General features: G+C 36.3%; 1 protein-coding gene across 1 annotated transcript in view; it reads left to right on the forward strand.

Moving 5' to 3' along the window:
* Positions 1-3,998: 3,998 nt before the first annotated feature.
* Positions 3,999-17,487, forward strand: part of LOC148940098 (heme-binding protein 1-like) — a 36,098-nt gene continuing 22,609 nt past the window's right edge. The window contains exons 1-4 of the mRNA XM_089105924.1: positions 3,999-4,163; positions 4,714-4,840; positions 14,528-14,705; positions 15,600-15,660. Of these exons, the coding sequence (XP_088962050.1) occupies positions 4,029-4,163; positions 4,714-4,840; positions 14,528-14,705; positions 15,600-15,660 (501 nt within the window). The 5' untranslated portion in view covers positions 3,999-4,028. The remainder of the gene's footprint in view (positions 4,164-4,713; positions 4,841-14,527; positions 14,706-15,599; positions 15,661-17,487) is intronic.

A 17,487-nucleotide genomic window follows, 5' to 3' on the forward strand; every position in this document is an offset into this window, starting at 1 on the left:
GTGGCTGCCAAGGCTTCAAGTTCATCAATAATTTCATGTGTTCTATCCATTGTGTTCTGGAACTTTCTGATAATTTAATCACATTGCAGGCCCGTTATATACGAAATCTCATGGGTTAATTTTTATGTAACGGGGAAATCATATGTAACCAGCCCTCTGTTTGGCTGAGATGGGGTATATAACCGACTCTCTGATTGGCTGAGAAGGATGCATGTACTTCCGGTTTCCTATTCCAGGACACCTTGACATTCACCCCTAGCATGCACTTGTCCAAAACAACAATAATAAATAAATCCCTCAGGCCTAAAGATTAATGAAGCCATGTTTGTTTCTTAATTCCCCCCTTCGTGAATCAATAATTTCCATAGCGATTATGTAAATCAATTTCTCAGGTTAGGCTAACCAAACAACAATGAAGCCATGTTTGTTTCTTAATTCCCCCCTTCGTGAATAAATAATTTCCCCTTGCGATTATGTAAATCCAAGTGAGAAAATTCCTGCTTTTTCATTCTCACTGAGAAAACCATAAAACAGACATGAATTGCTGTTGACATCCATAAATGTGAGAAAGTTCCTGTTTTTTCATTCTCACTGACAAAAACCATAAAACATCCATAATTTGATGTTGACATCCGAGAAAAACATCAAATAAATCGAACAACACTCATAACCATACATGAAAACATCCATAAATGTGAGAAAATTCCTGTTTTTCCAAGTGAGAAAATTCCTGTTTTTTCATTCTCACTGAGAAAACCATAAACCACGTGGTCCTCGTGGGACTCAATAAGGCCATTCTACTCCTTAGCCCTTTCAATTTCCAATCGAAGGAGTCTTTTTTAAAGTCTTTAAGAAAACGGTTTCTATAAAAAAAAACTTGTATGCCCCAGGGCATAACTTACAACCATTGCCCTGAAGAGTTAGGGGGCTTTGTCATCCTCAAAATAATAATTTCCAGAACTGTTTGGGAAAATTGGTGATGTGAGAGGCGGGTTAATTCCCCTCAAATCCCATTCGACTATTAAAAAGGCCACTAGCCCTTTGAATTTCCAATCAAATTAGCCCTTTTTGAAGTTTCTACGAAAACACTTTCTATAAAAACCTTATATATCCCCAGGGCATAACTTACAACCCTTACCCTGAGGGGTTTAAGGTGTTTGTCATCCTCAAAGGCCTGATTTCCAAAACTTTCAACTACGTTGAACAAAATGGCTATCCCAAAATTTTGATTGTATGAGTTTGGGGAAATGTTGGGTGTGAGAGGGGGGTTAGTTGCCCTCTAATCACATTCGACTATTAAAAAGGGCACTAGCCCTTTCAATTTCCAATAGAATAAGCCCTCTTTCAAGTTTTTAAGACAAAGCTTTCAATAAAAACGTTGTTTTCCCCCAGGGCATAACTTATATCCATTGCCCTGAATACTGGGGGGGGAGTTTCCTGCTCAAATATATAATTTCCAGAACTTTCAACTGCGTTTAATAAAATGGCTATCTTAATATTTTGATTGGATGTGTTTGGGGAAATGGTGGGCACTGAAGGGGTGTTAGTTGCCCTCCAATCACTTTCGACTATTAAAAAGGGCACTTTTCATTTCAATTTCCAATCGAATGAGCCCTTTTTGAAGTTTTTACGACAACGCTTTCTATAAAAACCTTATATGCCCCCATGGCATAACTTATAACCTTTGCCCTGAGGGCTGCGGGGGGACTTCATCCTCAAAGACCTAATTTCTAGAACTTTCGACTACGTTAAACAAAGGGGCTATCTCAAAATTTTGAATGGATGTAATTGGGGAAAATGTGGGCGTGAGAAGGGGGTTAGTCGCCTGCCAATCACTTTCGACTATTAAAAAGTAGCACTAGCCTTTTGAATTTCCAATAGAATAAGCCCTGTTAAAGTTTCTACGACAGAGTTTTCTACAAAACCTTATTTGCCCCCAGGGTATAACTTACAACCCTTGTTCTGAGGGCTATGGGTGGAGTCTCCTCCTCAAATACATCATTTCTATCTGGGAATCAACTACGATGAACAAAATGGCTATCTCAAAATTTTGATTGGATGTGCTTGGGGAAATGGTGGGCGTGGAACGGGTGTTATTTGCCTTCCAATCACTATCAACTATTAAAAAGGGCACTAGCCATTCTAATTTTCAATCGAACGAGCCTTTTCGAAGTTTCTACGACAACTCCTTCGATACGAAGTGCCATGGTATGGAAAAAAAAATAATACGTTGTGCGAACATCGTTCTTTACTTAGGCAGTGCTATTGCGCTGCCTATGATAGGGGCTTCAGTTATCAGCTCATGGGTGTTCATACATGCTAAATTTTACCTATGTGACGGGCCATTACATAGGCCTAAAGTGTAACTTAAGTTTTGGTGAAAAGAAAACACGTTTTTAAGAGTGTAGTAATTTATCAGATTTTTTCGAGAATTAATGTGCTTAATTACGCGTTACTCCTGTAATAGGTAAATATTTGCCTCCCCGCAATTGCAGGTAAGAGAGCCTTGATTGTATTTTTGCCCTATCAGTTTTACGGGTGGGGGGGGGGAGATCGATTTTCTGGCGATCATTCCCGTTAGGCAAAAAGGGTCATTAGCTCGAAGTTTCCATTTTAGTAGGCCTTTTTCAATTTGTCTCTACTGGCTCGATGTGATCACTTGAGGAAAAATTTGGACCAACTGAAAAGATTAATGATAATTGGTAAAGGGAGACAACCAGTGGCGTAAATTTGCAAAAATTCAGGGGCTAATTTCTTATGTAAGGGGAGGGGGGTGAAATTTGTCTTTTGTCAATTTTTCCAGTAAAAATAAAAAAAAATACATTGCAATTGCAAATACCCCCGAAAAAGATTTTTTCAAGGCCTAAGGGAGGGAAGGGAGGGGGGTAAAAATATAGAAATGGTTGAACATGCTCCCCTCCCAATTGACACCACCGGAAACAGTTCTTCATTCACATTGTAAGTCTAATATTTTAAAAGATTTAATAGATAATGTCATGTCTCAGGGTGTATGTGATGAAGAGGGAAGTGTATGTGATGCTAGAATGATTGACAGTGATTATTGTCCTGCTATTAATTAGCTGAGAAGATTCTCAAGGTTATATTCCCCAGCATAATTCGGTTGGAAAATTAAGGGGTATTACAGGCAAGGGAGTATCCAAGATTTTTTTCGAGGGGGGGTTACAGAAAAATCTTTATAAAACGCATTAAAAATAGTTTAAATGTATTTTAGCTACTTTTTTACGAGCCGAACAAGAATTTCTAGGGGCTCAAACAGAGTGCCCCCTGTACGGCCTTGATTATAGGATTAGTTTTCCTTTATAATTTGTTTATGCTGTTGAAATGTTCATTTTCTTGTTATAGTTATTGTTTTATTTTTTGCTTTAACCCTGTGGCTTTCGTTTCAAAAATATTGTATCAAAATTTACTTTCGTACTTTTGTCCCAATCGTTTTCAATCTCCGATAATTCCTATGAATTAATTTTCCTCCTACAAAATTAATTGCAGAGATAAACTTCCACTTGCTACTATAGCTATGGCCAATACTGGCCATAGCTCTAAAAGAGCTCTTGTTTAAATATAAAGGCGAGACGGATGGGCTTAGAGGCTGCCAGAATTTAATAAAAAAAAAGAATCACTGTATAAAATCTGTGGCTTATATATTCTGATTCCCAAGCAGTGGCGTTGTTTGGGGGGAGGGGTAGTTGCCCCCCCCCCGATAATTTTGAGAAAAATTTATTATATAGCCCACGCCCCTTGACTCTCCGAATGTAGACCCCTCTTGTCCCCCTCCCAATAAAAATGCTGGAACTACGCCCATGTTTCCAAGTGTATTTCAGTCTTTCCTTTTATTTCCCTGTTTTTTTTATGGGTGTTAATATACGCACTACAATTACATAATTCCTTTTTGGTGCACGATCAGTCAGCACGTGTTTAACACATGTTGATAAAAATTAACATCTTTCTAAGCAGATACAGAACTCTCAGTCATGTGAGATTCAACAGCAAGAGCATTTATTAAAATAACGATGTCAAAACTGATTATTTGTTTCATTATCACGGTGTTCGGCAGTGTGCATGGTCAATTTGAATTTCTTAGCAGAGCTGGGTCAGCTTTTACTGGGGTTGAGACGGCAAATTACACACTTCTAGCAGAATATGGTGTAAGTGCAACAATTTACTTTTGACTAACTTGCTTATTTGTGTTTCATACTGAAGAGATAACTGTAGACGTTGTAAATGTAAATTGTGTGGACTATAATGGAAATGATATATGTTTAATAAATTTTCTTTACTAAGATTTTTCCTCCCGAGTGATTTTTTCAGAATTTGTTTCGGCTGTTTTGGTATCTTTCTGGATATTCTGGTTTTTGAAATGCCCTTAAACTAGACATTATAATCTTAGACCTAGATTATTAGTTATGGAACGTGTTTACTCATAAAAACTTGTTTAAAGGAATTTAGTTAATGGAGGAAAAATTTTCCTGACACTGTGAGGTCTTAAGAGTAAAAAAGGCAATTGAAAACTTTCCAAAGAGAAGGGATATAAATGTAACTTTCCTGAAGGAGGCTTTCGGGGGTTTTATTTTACCAAAACCAAGAGGTGTTCCAGGAAGTTTCCCTTTTAGGTTTTTTCTTTTTAGTTGGGTGATTTTTTGATGATTTTTGTTGACTTTTGGCAACTAGTTTTATGACATACTATTTTTTTTTCAGGGTGGATTGGAACTAAGGTTATATCCGGCGAGAAATGTCGTATGCACCACATATCGCGCATTTCAAGTACCGTCTCGTGACATGTTCATGAAACTATTTCGATATATTGACGGGGACAATGAAAAAAGTAAGCTTTTTCTCTCACAAATACTTCCTTAAGTGCATTAATTGTCTAACTAATGATCAGGTCTGTGAATCGCCTCCCTTTAAAAGTACATAGGTTTTAGGATTCCCCCATATTATTACTCAAGTTTGAGGTGTTTCGCCGAAGCTAGGCCTAGCTTAACGTTGGATTCCTACCCCGCCCTATGAAATGAACTTCACGTGCATGCCTGAATCACTAGAAAAAGAGCAGGTTGTTCTCTTTTGTGAGGTTTTAGTTCCATCTGGAGGCATTTTTTGGGTTAGCATAGGTTCTGTTAGCTTCCCAAATAAATATCAATGGAAAATATGCTCAAGCAGATGTCCTTTTTATGAATAAACAGCTAAATTTCCGAGGAAAATTCTGTAATTCTGGTAAGCATTGCCCCTGACAGATTCTAATCACTGAACGATCGCCCACTATATGATGCTTTCTCTATTGCACATACACACATATAAAGATGCGTTAAATAAAACCCAAAGGTTTATTTAAACCTAAGTATATAGATAAATAAAAGCATATTCTTGGTAATATAATGATTTGTGATGCCGTATCATCATTTGCGAGACTTGATTTACGAGTTTCACTATGCAGTTTTGTAAAGTGGAATTTATTTTTTGCCTGGAGGTAATAAGTGTAGATTTTGCTTGTCCTTGAGCCAGAGCCTTTAGTGTTCAAGCTGAAATGGGGTTTTATAGCGTATTTGAGGAAAGACTATCTGAGGCTATGTCGCTAAGGTTTCGCCTCTTTGAGCTGCATTTCTGGTTTCAAATGGAAAGCTCCGTTTGAGTACGCAAAAAGGTAAGGATTAGATTAAAAAAGAATGCTGTCTAAAATATGCTTAAGATTCACAATGGTTCCCTTGCGAATCACCTACATATCTTCTTAAGATAATAAATGGAAAAAAATTGACATTTGAAAAAGGAAAATTTTTCCACGGACCAAAAAAGCTGCCATATACTATTACAAGCTATTTCGGTTAAGTCTTTATTTTGCACCGTTTTGAAAGTATTGAGAGGCTGGCAACTTCGTTGCAAGCCACATCGGAAAAAATTTGATAATGACTTTCCGCAAGAATGAGCTTAATCCTGATTCGGTAAATAGTACGCTGGCTGTATAAAAGTAGTTCCGTTACTTCTCACTAACCTCCACTCCCTCCCCCGTCTACTTTTTAGCAAATAAGTAGGCATATTATAAATTGTTTGGCCCAGATTCATATGAGAATTTTTAACCATATAACTAAAGGACAAAAATGGGCCCGCAGTCTCTTTAATAGACCCACCTCCGTGCCCCCCCCAAAGCCAAATTTTAGCAGGACGGTAGATATGTTATATACTCTTCGAATAGGAATCACCGAGGAATTTTCAATCTGTATGACTTAAGAGTTGAAGTGCGTCAGTGGTCGCTCCAACACAATTCCCACTGCCTGCCTTTTGGTAGATGCGTAGGAGTTATGCCTTGTCCGATAGGAAACCAATAATTATTTTCATTATGTCTGACTTGATCTGCCAAGTGGGCCTGCGACCCCCTCAGCACTCTCCTTGCGAACGTTTAGCAGAAATGTTGGCATATTGCACCTTAATTTAAAAAGAATAATGGAATGATTTTCACTCTGTATGATAAAAAGCACAAAGTAATCCTGTAGCACCTTTATAACCACCCGCAACAGCAAAATTTCGTTTGAAAGGAAGATAAGTTTTTCTCACTAATTGGCTTAAAATGTACGGGACAAGTACTTTGGACCAATAGGACACGAAACAATTATTTTCAGAGTCATACTCCCTTCATTGATCTTGGCAGAAAAGTGCTCAGGTACGATTGATAAATAAGATCGATATTCAAAAGCGCACACAACTTGTGATCCCTGGCAAAATAACAAAAAACCGTTTTTCACTAATAACAATAAAAGTCCAAACATCTTGGGTTGACTACTAGAACCCTTTATCAATGGGAAACAAAGAAAAGAAAAAACACAACCTAACATAAGATAAACATAAATACAACACCCATTTTACTAGATTTAATTATCAGCAATATATCCTGATCTTTCCTGCCTTGTTCGCCTTGTGCATTGTGATGCATGAAAAGTCGAATACTGGACGTCATTAAGATGCGAGTTCCTTTGTTTTCTTTTTGTTTTTGCATAGCGTTTGTGTTTTTCTTTTCACTATCCTTTATGCGTTTTGTTTATTTTAGGTTAGTTTGTTTTCTTCTTTTTTTCTTTTTTTTATCTTTAACAAAGGTTTTAAGATGTGGAATCAAAAGATTCAGACTTTTGTTATTGCTCAAAAAAAAAGTTCGCTTGTTAATTTTCCTTATATTATTGAAAACTGATACCAATTTTTCTATATTTTTGTTTTGTTTTAATTGTAGAAAGAAAGGCAGTATGGTCTAATTTTTTTTTAATACCTGTCTACTTTCCTGACACAGTATTCGGGTCCACTTGAATTTAATAGGCAGATAGCTACAGCCATGGAGATTTTGATGAAGAATTTTATACTATCGGATCTTTGAGTTTCTTCATCAATTTGTTTTTAAGGGAATAGATGTTTGAGAAAACCAAATTGTTTCTACCTAAGAGACGTTAAATCCCTCCCCTTTCCCCCAAATATTAACAATTTAGTAGTTTTTGCTTATTTTTGGCTATACAGTTGGGGGGGGGGAGCACCATTTCCATGTCAGGCATATTTTTTTCAGTTAACAACTAGTTACAGTGAGCCCAAATAATTTCTTTGTATGTAGTCCCAAATAAAGTTGATTGCTGAAACATTTTCTTTTGTTTCTTTTGTAGCCTATATAATAATACAAAAGGGCAACATTTTGTTAAGTCAAATAATCTTCCAAGCGAACAAAATTACCACAAACCACTATCAATAAATAAATGAAACTCAAAACGAACAGAAATTACAATAAATAGCCGAGTCAAACTCAAAACGAGCAAAATTAACATGAGTAGGGCTGATAACCCCTATGCCTTCTCAAGACTAGGACACAATTTGCGCTTAACTGAAAAAAAAAACAATAGAACAAATGGATTGTCAGTTTAATTAATATATACTGATATTTATCCCTTAAAGTTTGGATAGGTTTTTTATATATGAAAGTAAGAAAAGTGAAAATATTTCAAACGTATTTTGTTTTCAGTAAAGCGCAAATTGTGTTCTGGTCTTGAGAAGGCATGGGGGCATAGGCGTACGGAACTAGGGAGGAGCGGTGGACATCTGCCCTTCCCCCTAGAACTTCAAATTTACACTATATATGGCTGAAAAAGCAGATGGTTGAAATAGCAATTGATAAAAAGGTAGATAGCTAAAAACGCAGTTGATAAAAGGTAGATGGTTGAAAAGCTGGAAATAAACAGCTGGAATTATAGAATAAAAGTCAAACAAGAAGCAATTATCCATAATGTCTTGGAAAGATTTAGCTCTAATCCAAGAAGATTGATTAATGCTGAAGCTTATTGGTGATTACTTATTGATAAAGATTTCATGGGTATGATAGAAATTGCTGGCAATGTAAGGTTTTTTGAACTGCCAATATAACTTCAGCTCCCCGCCTTTCATCAAAGAATCGGCAGCCCCCTCCCCCTAGAGAAGAAGCTACATGCGCCCATGCATGGGGGTCATCACTATTCTTGTTAATTTTTGCTCGTTTTGAGTTTGACTTGGCTATTTATGGTAATTTCTGTTCGTTTTGAGTTTCATTTATTTATTGATAGTGGTTTGTGGTAATTTTACGCTAGGAAGATTATCTGACTTGATTTTTGCTCATTCTTGGCTTAATGGAGCTCTTTAATTTCCTTTGAAAAACTAGTTTAGTGGAATTTTTTTTAAATTGTTTTCTGTTCGTTTTTTATTTAAACAATCTTTTTCATGGAAAAAAATAATATTTTATATCTTTTCAGTTTTTCTATAAGAATCCATAGTATGAGTTGCTATTTGTATGTCGGAGAAACTTTTTCAACAATTTTTAATCCTGACACAAACAGTATTATTTAATTTAATCTTATAGTTTCCGAAGTTGACCTGAAAAATAAAACTTATTATTGTTCGCAAAAGATTCTATCTATGCTCTTTGACAACCTGGATACACTTATACTCTTTTTATTTATTTAAATTGTAAGAGCAGAAGTAGTAATAGCAGTATCACCGACAAAAGTTTCAGCTTAATACCCCCAGTCGTTCTGAGGTGTCTTATTGGCAACCACAAAAACAAAGCCGTTCTATTTATTTTAAAGCAACATTTAGTTTTAAAGCATAATGGGCCAATTGCATAATTGTGGCGGGTTGATATGATTAATATTTCTAAAGACATAGTTACTGGACTATACTGAGCAAAATGGCTGTCTCAAAATTTTGACTGGATGCATTTGGAAAATGAATGGGCTCGAGATAAGGGCTGCTTTCCCTCTAATATCTTGCTACTCTTAAAAAGGGCACCAGAACTTTTAATTTTGGAATTGAATTAGCTCCTTTAAAAGTTTCAATTATATTTCTAGCTATTATAGAGTGGTGCTGCCTATGATATTGCTTGTATGCCCTTTTGCACACAGTTTTTTCCTTTAGTTGAAACTCCTAAACATTCCTTCAAAGTTTCATTTTAAAAGTTTCATCTTTAGCGTCATTAGTTACATTAACTGTTGTGGTAGCATTAAAAGTATAAATATAGTGCCATCTGGCTAGTGGAAAATCCCTCACAACTTACCCTTAAAGGTCTAAATTAATAATATTAGTTGTTCTTCAGATATTGCTTTGTCACCTTTTTGAAAGTCCACATGCTCATAGCTTGTTTTTATTTGGTTCAACATCTGCCAAAATATTCCTTAAAAGTTTCACCTTAATACCTTTAGCTTGCGCAGTAGCAATAGTTTTAACAATATTAGTAGTAGTATGTGCATAGCACCTTTGGTTTTTGAACATCCCCTTCAACACACGCTGAAAGTTTCAGCTTAATACATACCATCGACAACTCCTGAAGCATTTCTGATGTGCCCGCTTGCCAACCTGTGTGGGTATAGTGTGTTTCGATTTATTTTATACAGTTTCTATATATCCCAAGTTTTTGCCTAAATATCCGTAGTTTTTACAGCGGTAGTAGCAGTAGTAGCAGTAGAAATAATTGTAGTAGACTAAGTTTTAGTAGCAGTAGTAGCAATAGAAGTAGTAACTAATAGTAACAGTAGAAGTAGTATGAGTAGAAGCAGTAGCATGAGGATGCAAATATTTTCTTTTGGTTAGTTCAACATCCCTCACAACAAGCTCTGTTAGTTTTAACTTCACACACCAAACTGTTCCTAAGATATTGCTGTTACGACCTTTTGACAACCTGCATACAGACGGTATTTTCTGATTCAGTGCACCTTTCCCCTTCAAACTACCTTGAAAATTTTAACTCCATAGCCTTTGGCATATATGAAGCAATAGTCACAACAATAGCGTTGATTTAATTAGTAATAATTTTGAATAGCACTAGTATTACTAGCAATAGTAGTATTAACATGTGGATTTTTGGTCAGCAAATCATCCCTCTCATCGAGTCCTGTAGGTGTCAACTTGCTACATTAAGTTATTACAATAAAATTGTTGACATGTCGTATTGATAACTTGTATATTTATATACTCTTTGTTCCATTTATCTTAACGCTCTTAGCCCTATAAGTAGTTGCAATAGGAGTAGTAGTAGTAAATGTAGCAGTAACAGTAGTATTAAAAGTAGTTTGCACATATTTCCTTCTGGTGAGATGATCTTCCCCTTTAAGTAATCTCTGAAAGTTCCAACTTAACACTCAAATTAATTCTTGAGATAGGCCTACGCTATTTTGACAATGCGCATGCACATAGTGTCTTTTGGTTTAGTCAAATTTTCCTTTAATACTGTAAATGAAGTAGTGTGGTAGTAGTAGTGGTGGTATTTGCAGTAATATTGGCAGCATGCAAATATTATCTTCTTGATCATCTCCCTTATCATTTTCTGAATTTTCCAAATTAATATGCTCAGTTATTCCTGTGTTGTACTCTTTTGATAATCCATATACCCATAATATATTTTGATTTAGTTTAACACTCCCCTCAACACGAAAGGCTCACCTGAATATCCTTCGTTTTCTTGGAAAGAAAAGTTCAAACATGCGTGCCTTTCTCAATAACATATACTATGTGCAAACAATGAACGAATTCCCTAAGTTACAGCTCTTGTCCTGAGGACTGTGGGAGGTTGACATCCCCAAAGACATAATTACTGGACTTTCCAACAATGCTGATCAAAATAGTTCTATTAAAATTTCAATTTAATATGTTTCGGAGAGTGATAGGCTGGAGGTGGGGCTGACGTCCCTCCATTCACTTTTGACTCTTAAAAAGGGCACTAAAAACTACCGACTTCCAATCAAATGAGCTCCATCCGATCCAAAGTTAATGGAACTACCCGTTCCATAGAAACCTTACATGCCCTGAGCATAACTTACAACACTTGCCCATAGGCTCTGGGGGATTGTGTCCACATTAAAGACATTTTTATATGATTTTTGGGCTATTGGTAACAAAATGACTATCTCATAATTTCAATTTAATCCATTTTGGGAAAAGAGAATGTCAGGGAGGGGGCTAGCTGCTCTCCATCTTGTTTGACTCTTAAAAGGGAACTAAAACTATATATTTCAAAATAAACTAGCCTCTTCTAAAGTTCATACGACCACCCCTTCCATAAGGACCTTATATGCTCCTGGGGCATAACTTACAACCCTTACCCCCAGACTGTTTTGAATTCTGTCCACCTCAAAGGCCTTATTATTTGTTTTTTGGACTATTTTTTGAACAACTGGCTACCTCAAAATTTTATCGAATGCATTTTTAGAAAATACGACGTAGGCGGGGGGGGGGGGGTTGGCAGCTGCCCCCGATATTCTAGACTCTTAAAAAGTGAACTAGAACATCTGATTCCCAATCAAATGATCCCCACCAGGAGTTTCTAGGACCACCCTTTCCATAAAAACCTTGTATTCCCTTGGGGCATAACTTATAACGCGTGCGCTGAGGGCTGTGGGGGGGGGTGTTGTCATCCTCAAAGACATAATTTCCAAACCTTTCACCTACGCTAAACAAAATTTATATCTCAAAATTATGATTAGATGCGTTTTAGGAATTGATGGGCGTGGGGGGGAGGCTTGCTGCCCTCCTATCACTTTCGACTATTAAAACAGGCCCTTTTAATTTCCAATCGAATGAGCCTTTTTTGAAGTTTCTACAACAAAATTTCGGAAACATCTCAAAATTTCCATAAGATACATTTTGGTAAAATACGAGGCATAGGGTGGAGGGTGTCCACCCTCCAATCAATTTCAACATTTATGTTGAACAAAATGGCTATCTCATAATTTGAATATTAAAATGGCACTAGAACTCCTGGTTACCAATTCAAAGAGCCCCCTCCGAAGTTTATGTGATCACCCTTTCTATATATACCTTATATACCCCCAGGGCATACACTTATAACCCTTGCCCTGAGGGCTGTGGACGTTGAACAAAATGACTATATCAAAATTTTGATTGGATATGTTTGGGGAAAAGTTGGGCGTGAGAGGAGGGGTTAGTTACCCTCCAATCACTTTTGACTAATAAAAAGGATACTAGCCCTTTCAATTTCCAGTCAAATGAGATCTTTTCGAAGTCTCTACGACAACAAATGGCCATCTCGAAATTTCTATAAGGAGCATTTTGGGAAAATAAGAGGTGTGGGGGGGGAGGAGGTATCCACGCTTCGATCTATCAGAATCTTAAAAAGGGCACTAGAACTTCTGATTACCGATCCAATGAGCCCTCTCCGAAGTTTTTACGATCACTCTTTCTATATATACCTTATATGCCCCCAGTGCATAACTTATAAATCTTACCCTGAGGGTTCTGGGGGGGGGGCTTTCATCCTCAAATACATTATTTCCCGATCTTTCAACTACGTTGAACAAAATGGCTATCTCAAAATTATGATTGGATGTGTTTGGGGAAATGGTGGGCGCGAGGGAGGGGGGTAGTTGCCCTCAAATCACTTTTGACTATTAAAAGGCCACTAGCCCTTTCAATTTCCGATGGAATGAGCCTTTTTCAAGATTTCTACGATACCAAAAGGCCATCTTAAAATTTCTATCCGATTCATTTCGGAAACATATGAGATGTGGGGGTATCCACCTTCAGATCACTCTGAATCTTAAAAAGTGCACTAGAACTTCTGATTACCAATCGAATGAGTCCCCCCGAAGTTTACACGATCACCCTTTCCATATAAACCTTATATACCACTAGTGCATAACTTACAACCCTTGCCCTGAGGGTTTTAGGAGGTTGTCATCCTCAAACACATAATTCCCGGACATTTCATCTACGTTGAACAAAATGGCTCTCTCAAAACATCGATTAGATGTGTTTGGGGAAATGGTGGGCGTGGGAGGAGGGTTAGTTGCCCTCAAATCACTTTCGACTATTAAAAAGCGCACTAGCTCTTTCAATTTTCAATCGAATAAACCCTTTTCGAAGTTTCTACGACAAATCCTTCGATACGAAGTGCCCTGGTCTAAAACAAAAAAATAAAAAAAAGTAAATTAATAAATAATTCATTGTGCCCACATCACTCGTTACTTAGACAGCGCCATTGCCATGATCCAGCTCATCCCTCTTAGCTGGAATGGCGAGCTTAGGTATTTGGATAAGTCCGATGGCTACTTCTCTAGCTTAAAGAATGTCACCTACATCATGTCCAGAGTAGTCTCTGAAAAATTTTTGAATTAAAAAGATGTTTAACTTGCCAAAAGTGTTGCAAGTGAAAACTGTGCCATTATAATAGATATCAGAGCCCAGATCAGCATGTCAATTTGTTTCCAGGAGCATGTCAATTTGCTTCCATTCCTTTTCTTTGGATTTAAATATGCCTTTAATGAAGAGCTGAAGCAAATATTGCGCGAAAGGCAATTATATGCTCAACAGTTTTCAAAGTTAACAAATGCTGCCATTTTACCAGAAAATCTATTAAAAGTCAAGGTAAAACAACAAATAAAAAGCATTACCTATTTACCATTTACCCCACATTTCCTGCAAGATGTGAAAATTATGATTTTGATGTTACATTTTTCAACCAAATCGTCTTGTTTCTCTCTATCTGAATAAACGCTGTAATAACTAATGATGCTTCCAAGGTTAACAAGAAAATTTTAATGATCATTTAGGTCCTGGGTCAGTAATAATAAGTCGATTGGGGCTAAAATATGTTATCATCTACCATTCTGGAACATCTGAAACGCACCCCCAATTCCGAGCATTCAGCATGTAAGCAGCGAAGTCTCTGTTGTATATAACTTATTTATCAAGATTACTTATGGGAAGAAAAAGATGGTGCTAGATTCTGACTGTAATTGTATCTGAGGCTCGTATTATGATTCCAACCAGGTTTAATTTCAGTTGGAGCCTGGTGAACACTTAACTTTGCAGCTAATCCTTGGCTTTATGAAGATCACTTGCAAAAAAAAGTTTATCGAATTCAAAAAAATTTTGAATTAGTTATGCTTATAAATAATAAGGGTGTGCAATTCATTATGTTTGTGCCGTATTATTATTATATTGATTTAGTATGATTTGTATGATTTTCTAACTTTGAATTTGTATGATTTTCTAACTTTGTTTTTGACAGGTGCTAAAGTAGACATGACTGCGCCTGTGTCAACAAAGGTTAGTCCCACTTTGGGTGGAGACTTGAGGTCATATGAAATGTGCTTTGTTCTGCCGGAGGCTATTCAAATGGATGCTCCAAAACCCAGAAATCTAGATGTTTACATCAAAAACCGCCCAGAAATGAAAATTTATACAAGGTAGTTTCAAAGACTATTATTTTTTTTAATATTTTTTTTTTTTGAAAATCGCATAACTTCAGACTACCGACTATGCTAAGTCACAACAATTTATTTAACTTAACAGAATCGAAAGTCAAGGTTATATTTGTACTCCAGGACCAGCGACAAAGCTGGTTCAACTCGACTGCTCGAGCCGATTGAGCTATAATCTAAAGGAGCACATAGAAGATCCTAGAGGAGTTGCCTAATTTTACGTATATGTTCAGTTTGTATGTAATTCAAATAAATGTCAACTTGACAAATCTGAAAAATTCAAAAGATTCACAACTTGAATTAAAACCTCAAATTTTGTAAATTTCAATATAGAACAAAAATTTAGACTGAAGCTTACGGTATCTGAAAAGTTTACTTTAGCAGTTAAAAGTTGTGAACAGGATTCAAAAATCAAATTTGAATTTGAACATTTAAAAGCATGGAATATTCAAGATTTTCTAACAAGAAGGTCTAATATTTTAACCAGCAAACAGTAATTATTACTATTATTACTATAAAGGAATAAATGAAACCCAAAACGAACAGAGATTAAATAAACAATCATAGCAAAAAACATACAACGAGTAATATTATAAATGAATAAATAAATCTTAAAGCCAGTAATGCTTAAAATTAATATGTAAATCAAGCTTGAAACGAACAAAAATCACTACAAACAAGAGTTTGGGTATCGCCTCCTTCTCTCACTGTAAAAGCCTAAAACCTACTGCGTTATTGGTTGATCTCAAGTTTAAAATTGCCTTTACTTTTCTTTGAAAAACTTCTTTTTCAGAATTTTTTTTAAATTAATCTAATCAATAGTGATTTTAATTTGTGCAGTTCAGAAAGGCATCAAATCTCAATTGCTTCAAATTTTAGGAAAGTTGGTGGATATATGAGGTCTGATCCAGTTTGGGACGAGGAAGCTTCGGATCTCCAGGTAATATGCTTTTCCTTATAATCAATCTCTGTTATTTTTGTTATCCATTTCACTTTCAGGACCCGTCTAGTTACTATTGGAATTACATCTAGGAATTTGTTTCCTATGGGATCCAAATATCTAAACAATTTTTTTTTAGCGTCAACTAACTGGTGAAAGAACTAAGAGTACCTCAAAATTCTTCACAAAACAAATAGAATATGGTCACTAGTAGTATTAATCATATGTGCATCCATTATATTCGTCAATAGTCATGGGGTCTTTAGATGAGCGGGCAGAACAAAAGTTGTTGGTCTACTTAAATAATAAACTTAGGTTTATTGTCATTTTCAGTAAAATTGGTTTAACTGAAAGATCGATTTATTGCAACGGTTTTTCTTACGGAGTGTGAATTTATGGTTAACTAAGTTTACTGTCTGCCCCAAAAACATAAGTATGATGTCAATCCTTAGCACGCAGAAAGCAGCAAATACAAAGATTCAGATGAAATACAATGCCAGAAATTTCTCAATAAAAAGAATAAATTCTTAACATGGGCTCCCATAGACTGAATTTTAGGGGGGGGGGCTTACCTGATCTAATCGGCACTTCCAGTGCTGTATAATTGAAATCTCAAGACAAAATATCCTTGGCAGCGCGATATCGTTACCTAAGTAAAGAGCGATGTGGGGACAATATATATATTTTTTTTAGACCAGGGCACTTCTTATAGAAAGAAATGTCGTAGGAACTTCAAAAGAGCTTATAGATTTCAACCAGCTCCCCCTCCCCACGTCAATCACTTCCCCAAACACATCCAATCAAAATTTTGAGATAGCCATTTTATTCAGTGCAGTTTCAAGGTCCAGAAATTATGACCTTGAGAATGACTTACAACCCCCCCCCCCCCCACAACCCTCAGAGAAAGGGCTGTAAGTTATGCCGGTCACCACTTTTAAAAAGTGGTGACCGGACTAATTGCTCGAATTATAGACCCATTTCTATTCTTTCGAGTTTTTTTAAACTAATTTTCTCTGTTCAAAAGATTATTTTTCAAAAACACAATATAGATTTAGAAAAAAGCATAGTACGCAGGATGCTATATTAACTATGGTACAATTTATTCACGAATGTCTGGACAAAAAATGGATCCCGGCGAGTATATTTTTGGACCTTGAGAAGGCATTCGATTCGTTATGCCATGAAATATTGTTGTACAAATTAAACCATGGTGGGATACGAGGACCAGCGCACGATTTTATCGCATTTTACCTAAGTAGTCGCTCCCAAGTGACTATGATCAAGGACAAAGTTTCGGATCCATGTTTGTTGTTAAATATTGGTGTTCCGCAAGGTTCTATGCTGGGACCACTGCTTTTTATAATACACATAAATGACTTTCTATCAGCGACAGAAAACCTTGGTCTGAATGTTCTTTTTGCTGACGATACCGGATCATCACTTACTGGACAGTCGGAAGAGGATCTCAAAGTGAAGCTGCAAATCGTATTTTCACAACTTCTTGTATGGCTAAAAGCTAATCGTTTGTCATTAAATGCATCAAAAACCAAATTTATCATTTATAGTAGAATTGGGCAGAATGCACAAGGAATTTTAACAATATTTGATCATGTTACAAATATTCAAATTCAAAGGGTAACTTCGCTCTGGTATCTGGGTATTATTATTGATGAAAAGTTGTCCTATAAAGAACATTATAATAGATTACGGGTTGTTGCTCAAGGGGTTGGTATAATGCAAAGGTTTCAGCATTTTTTTCCCATATGAAATCCTACGTCTAATTTATTTTGCGTTGGTTCATTCCCATCTTACGTATTGTCCTCTGAT

This window comes from Artemia sp. Qi Xiang Cuo, chromosome 20 (genome assembly GCF_049724085.1).
Source record: "Artemia sp. Qi Xiang Cuo chromosome 20, ASM4972408v1, whole genome shotgun sequence".
Taxonomy (NCBI): domain Eukaryota; kingdom Metazoa; phylum Arthropoda; class Branchiopoda; order Anostraca; family Artemiidae; genus Artemia; species Artemia sp. Qi Xiang Cuo.